The 6,433-nt window shown below is 46.3% G+C and overlaps 1 protein-coding gene and 1 long non-coding RNA gene across 2 annotated transcripts; both read left to right on the top strand.

Annotated features, from left to right (window-relative positions):
- Positions 1-4,552: 4,552 nt before the first annotated feature.
- Positions 4,553-4,941, top strand: LOC124361475. The gene is made up of 3 exons (XR_006922305.1): positions 4,553-4,574; positions 4,654-4,695; positions 4,772-4,941. It is a non-coding gene; the product is annotated as an uncharacterized LOC124361475 (long non-coding RNA).
- A 7-nt stretch (positions 4,942-4,948) lies between these two features.
- LOC124361121 lies at positions 4,949-5,749 on the top strand. Its single transcript, XM_046815156.1, has 2 exons — positions 4,949-5,146; positions 5,227-5,749. The coding sequence occupies exons 1-2, from the start codon at positions 4,949-4,951 to the stop codon at positions 5,737-5,739; spliced, it is 711 nt and encodes a 236-aa protein (XP_046671112.1). The 3' UTR covers positions 5,740-5,749.
- The last annotated feature ends 684 nt before the right edge of the window (positions 5,750-6,433 follow it).

The following is a 6,433-nucleotide window of genomic DNA, read 5'->3' as shown; positions in this document are numbered from 1 at the left end:
AATAGAGTCGGCCGCAGAGTATGATGAAGTTGTTACAGGTTGGGAGTTTCACTCTCATAAGCCTTACGCCTCGTCAACTCTGAAGAACAACGACGAAATCAGTATTCCGATAAGTCAACAGGATATAATTACGGCACCGTTCGAAAGCAGTATACACATCACTGGTAAAGTGAGTGCTAAGAAAGCTGACGGGAGTGAGGCCAGTATCTCACTAATAAACAATGCCATCGCATTTTTATTCGACGATGTAAGGTACGAGATAGGAGGTATAGAGGTTGACAGGACGAAAAATGTAGGTATAACGAGTACTATAAAAGGACTACTCTCCATTAGGGATGAAGAGCAAAAGTGTCTCGTAAACGCGTGCTGGCTCGGTCCCAATAAGACCGGTGAGGCCGGTGAATTTACGTATTCGGTGCCTCTGAAACTTTTGATGGGTTTTGCCGAGGATTACAAGAGAATTGTTGCGAATGTTAAGCAAGAGCTTGTTCTCTTGAGGTCAGCTACGGATGTCAACGCCGTTATCTCACCGGACGCGTCAAACCTCGACTTTCAGATTACATCGCTCGAGTGGCGTGTACCACATGTTACAGTGTCAGATAGTTACAAATTAAAATTATTGCGCGTGATTGAGAAAGACACTTTGATTCACCTACCGTTTCGGTCCTGGGAACTTCACAAATATCCTTCACTACCGCAAACAACTCGACAGAGCTGGACAATAAAAACGAGTTCGCAAATTGAAAAGCCTCGGTACGTGGTGCTGGCCTTTCAGACCGGTAGAAAGAACGACCTAAGAAAGGACGCCTCTACTTTTGACCGTTGTGCCCTTACGAATGTTAAACTTTATCTGAATTCACAGTACTACCCTTACGACAATGTCCACGGCGATCTCTGTATATTTTACGACATGTACACACGATTCCAAAGTTCGTACTATCAAAAACCAGGGTCTCCGCTGGTTGACTTTAAAACATTCACGTCTCATGTGCCTCTGTACGTGATTGATTGTTCCAAGCAGAACGATTCGATCAAGTCGGGACCTGTAGATGTTAGGTTGGAATTTGAAGCTAAGGAGAATTTCCCGCCAAACACAGCTGCATACTGTCTCCTACTGCATGACTCCCACATGGCGTACACAGTGCTCACCGGTTCGGTACAACGTATAATGTAGGAGCGGTGGTGGTGGTGGGGGAACTCTTATAAATAGCTGAATTTTGTACGTGTGTCTCATTCTGTGTCATGGAGGAGCTAAACAGTTTTCTAAACGAGCCTGACTCGCTCGATGCGATCCGATACCTAAGATTAAAGACCGAACTACTCTGCAAGGTCGAGGGTATGCGAAGACTCTTTGCTCAATTTAGACCTACAGTTAGAGTACCCAGTGACCCTTATAATTACGACCATTTCAAGGAATGCGTGTGGGCACGACCCGAGGCTACGTCAGGTCCTGACACTTGTCAGTGCTACTATATGGATTCATACATTGGGGGTTCGATTACGATTTTGGATCAGTTAGTTGGTATGTACGACCCGTTTCTTTCGAGATTACAGGCTCTACTTGAACCCTTCCGTGATAACGCAACACAGGGGCTGTATTGTTAGGGTGGGGGTAATTGTATAAATTGAGGGTTCCTGATGCTAGACTTCATTAGCTCAATCATGTCTGACCGGGAGTGGCCTAAACAGTGTACCGTAACTATTCGACTGCTTAAAGATAACGAAACTGTTAGCACTAATAAGTTAGATGTAGAAGAGGGTGAGTCTGATTACGGAGATGATTACCATGTAAGCAAACTCCCAGAGTTTGATGCATTTAGGATCACATTTGAGAGATATGAACCTGTTAGCGAAGGATACAACGAGACTGTTCTTGAGGATTTTGCTAATGTAATATTCAAGAAAGAGGGTTGCTCTGTTGGCCAACTACTCATTAATGTGAAAGAGTGGAATCTGTTCCATTCTAAAATATTTTACGTCAAGGATTTTCCCGCCTTTGACGGTTTCGTGTTGGCGTATCTACAACACACTATTGATGATGGTTTGGAGTATTGCATGTATTGTAGCGATTACACATACGAGGTCCGTTACAATTAGAAAATTTAAATCTAACCGTATTTCCTAGCCCTCTTATTGGTCAAAATAAGCACGTCGCTGATTGGTCTTAATTGGGTATATAAGGGAGTAGTGTGAGGGGCTACGGTCAGACGGGACCTGGACTTCATTGGGTGCTGGAATTCATTAGCTCTCATCCACTCGGTGACATTCAAAATGGGCGTCGAAGCGTTTGTAACTGTTTACTTTTACAAAAACGGGAAATTATTAAAAAAAAGGCCACATTAATTGCTACAAGTTTTCTTCCAATGCCGATATATACGATGTGAAGGACTACGACCAAATTAGGGTTAGGTTTTCCTCAGAATACGATTCAGACTTTGACTCTGACGAAGAGGAGGAGGAAGAGGAGGTAGACGCGGAAACGGAACCCTTACTTCGTTAATTTGCTGCTTTCCATTGGTCGAAATAAGCACGTCGCCGATTGGTCTAAATTGGGTGGTATATAAGGGGGTAGTGTGAGGGGCTACGGTCAGACGGGATCATGCAGGCTTCAGTGATGGACGTGGAACCTGCGAAGGTTCCCAGGCGTAAGGAACGCATAAATTCGTTAACGGGTATTTTCCTAAAGTCGGTTTACTTTTTAGGTAGCGATCTATCAAAGTGTGTAATTTTGGGGTTGTTTAAAGACAGAGGCGATTCTCTCGGGGTGCTATTCCATGGTAAGAAGGGGAGTGTTTACTGGTCGCACGATGTATTTAATCAGTTTGCTCCGAATTTCAACTGTATCACTCAGGCTTTGGAGACCTCGCAGAGGTTGAATATCAAGGTGGACAGTGGGGAGGATGTCAGGGTTTCGAACGTCTTTGGTCAAATGCATGCGTATCTCTATGACGGTGAACGTTCTTTAACGCTTAACAAGACCGAGTGGGTTCAGTTCGTTAACAACCTCCCGTCGGTCTACATCGCACTACGGGATCTCTTTTCCATCGAGGTGTCAGCTAAGACTGTTGTTCGGTGTCTGCTGGCTGGCGAGAAGGAGGAGGAGGACGTGGAGTATAACGACATCCCTAGTCCCGTACTTTGCAGACTGGTCCAGGAAGTTGAACTTTTTAAACGTTGGCCAAATGGAAGCGATAGTGGAGTTTCATGCATTCAAGGATAATGAGAACCGGTTTATTGTGAAGGAGTTTGTTGTGGTCAGTCATCTGTTTCGCTCACACATAGTGTTCAAACCCCCGTACAGCGTAACCGAATTAGATTCAAAAGCGGCTAGAACCGCCCGTTGGTTGGTGCGTCACTTTCATCATATTAATTGGAATGACGGAGGGATCCCTTTTGACGAGGATATCGTCCGCGCTCTCTGTAAACCCTTCGCTACTGTATATACTACGGGGTTAGAAAAAGTTAGATTTTTGTCTCGTTTTCACGATAACGTAGTTGATAGGAATATTGTAGATAGTAAGGAGGCTATTGTTTCCGATGCTCACTGTATTTTACCTCAACATAATAGTGACTGTACATATGCTTGTGCTTTAAAAAAGGCTCTAGGGAGGGGTGAGTGAGTGGCAAGCCCCTAAGGCTGGCGTAAAACCTGTAAGTCCTGGGGTTTTCAACTGCTCTTACGGCAGGCCTAAACTCCGTAAGTCCGGGGGCGGTTGTGTGTGTGTGTTTGGATACCTCTATGGCAGGCCTAACCTCCGTAAGTCTAGGGGTACGAGCCTCGCTCTAGTTGCTAAAAAAGAGATGTAAAAAAAATATACTAAAAAACAAAATGTTTCTTTGCGAGTGTTTTACGGGTTGCATTGAAAGGCTTTTCCGAGTAAAGCGGCTTGTTACACTAGCAAGGATTACAAAAAAAAATACAAAAGTTGTAAAATAAAAAATATGTTGGGAGGTAGCAAGTTTGTTATGGAGTGGCTACCACCGTAAAGAGCGATGTTTGGGGCTCTTTACACACACGTGGATAGGCCTACTGGGGAAGGAGCCACGTAAAATATCTCCTAACGCGCCGGGACCCTACCCCTTGGGTGGTGTGGAAACTTGGGTCACGTTGCAACAAGGACAAACGCACGTGTGGTGGGGGGGTACGCTGCGCTTGCATATAAGCGACTGCTGCGAATGTATCCAGCATTGTGCAATCATGTACAGTTGCAGGCACCTTGTGTTGGCGTTATCCGTGGGAGTTATGACTGTGTCTACGGCCTTGATAGCGATTCTCTGCCGAGCACGCCTGCCTCCCGGAGTCGGCTACACTCGCTTGATGCTGATACTGGTGGGCCTTCTTGTCGTTGCAGCACCCCTCGTTGCTGGTGACGACGACGAGCCGCCTCCGCGGAAAGTCCCTCGATTGGTGGTAATGTTATTATTACTATTATAGAATTAATAATTAGATTCCGTTTTTCCGATTGGGTACAATTTTTTGTTTTTTGAAGGGCAACGACGATGACCCCCGGCCCGATCCCCACCCCGAGGTCCAGGACTCCCCATTGTCGCCTGACCCTAATGACAGTGTGGAGGTACGTGTGCGCTTGTGTTGGTTTTGTGTTTGTATGCGTGTTTGTTTGCGTTACGGGCTGAATTGTTTTTTCTTTCCAGGAGTATGACTCGGATGCCACCGTGGAGAACCTGATACCCGGTGTAAGTACAATTGGCTTCCTTGTTTTGTCCGTCTCGTGTTTTTTGCTATTTTCCTACGGTTTGTTTTTTTTTGCAGTCTCCTGACCCGTGGGCTTTTGGACCGAGGCCGAGGCAGAGGCCTCTCAATGACACAGCGGTTGAGGACCTTCTGCTGGGACCCTGGGAAGTGTTGGAGGCTGCCATCACGGGTATGCCTCTACCACCGTCTCCATCACCGCCCCGGGCCGCAGCCCGCAGGCTCCCTCTCCAGATGATGCCGCTTCCTCAGCCGCGGCGACTTCCGAGGATAAGTATCGCCCCGGCCCAGGCCCCCTCGACGTCCCGGTCCTCTGGTGGGTCCAATGTAGCGACCGTCGCCCCGGCCCCCTCGACGTCGCGGTCCTCTGCTGGGCCCAATGTCGACTCGACCCAACCCTCTACCTCAACGGGTCGAACCGGCGCTTGTAGAAGGGTAAGTGTCCACCGGTAGTAGTGGTAGTAGTAGTAGTAAGTAGTATTAGTGGTAGTGGTGATACCTTACTTGCTTTTCAGCCTCCTACAGCTGCATCAGGAGTAGATGTGGCACGGCAGAGGTTACGGGAACTGGTGCTGGACCATTTCCTTCAAGTATTTGTTTCGCCGGCGCACGCTCCCGTGGCGTGCACTGTGGGGGCGTTGGTTGCGATGTCCACCCTGAGGGCCGAGCTCAGGGATATGCTCTGGCTCGTCGACCATCTTCTCGACGAGATGCCCCGTGACCAGAGCCTCGTGATAGCGTACGCGCTTTGGAGGGAAGTGCGCTCGTCGTTGGAGGGTCTGCTCATCGGCATCGGCGAGAGCATGGAGTCGGCGGCCTCGAGGGATCCCTACGACATCGACCCTGAGGAACCGGAACCGTCGCCCCCGGCTAGGCACGTTCGCTGCTGTGTCTGTATGGACAGATTGCCGACGGTAGGGTTGAGGCCTTGTGGACACACTCTGTGCCCACAATGTGCCCATAGGCTCTTACGTTGTCCAATCTGTCGGGTGATCATCCACGGGAGGATGCCATTGTTTTTTTCTTAAAATTTTTAAAATAAACACGTTTTTTTCTATGTAAGTATTTGATTTTTCAAAGTTCCCGCCACTTTTTTTGAGGTTAGGGATTTTTTCCCGCGCGTGAGGGATTTTCCCGCATTTTTCCCGCTTTTGAGGGATTTTTCCCGTGGGGGCGGGGCTTAGCCGCCATCTTGGATCACGTGACCTGCTCTCGAACAATCAGAGCGCGGGGCTATCCTCCGGCTAACTCTACTTATAAATATATTTCAATATTTTTTACACAGTTTATAATAGGTGCACAGTATAAGTAGTTTCCGCTAAAAAACGTATTATAAAGCGTATTGAAATTTTTTATTTTTTTGCTAATTATTATATATTTGAAGTTATATAAATTGTTTCTATATATTCCAAATATTAATATGGTACACGATTATGTAAGTGAATCATGTTATTGATGAAGATGGTTTTAATCGAAATTGCAATATAAATCTACTAAGAAGATTATTTTGTATATTTGTGTCAATGTTCTTGACAGGTAACGATTATTAATTAAACTAGAGACTCTAAAAACTGAACTGAAAGAAAGCTGTCGTTAGTAGATTTAGTATAGAGTTATGCTGCTAGATGAGGTTAGTAGAATATTTCTTGAAAAAACAGTGCAGATGTCGCGTCGTCAGTTTATCAGAATAGTTTTTTGTTTCTGTGCTGTCATTTTGCTCCA

The sequence above is a fragment of the Homalodisca vitripennis genome, chromosome 4, assembly GCF_021130785.1.
Source record: "Homalodisca vitripennis isolate AUS2020 chromosome 4, UT_GWSS_2.1, whole genome shotgun sequence".
NCBI classification, from domain to species: Eukaryota; Metazoa; Arthropoda; class Insecta; order Hemiptera; family Cicadellidae; genus Homalodisca; species Homalodisca vitripennis.
Note: the sequence above shows the minus strand (reverse complement) of the source record. Positions and strands in the feature narration are given on the sequence as shown.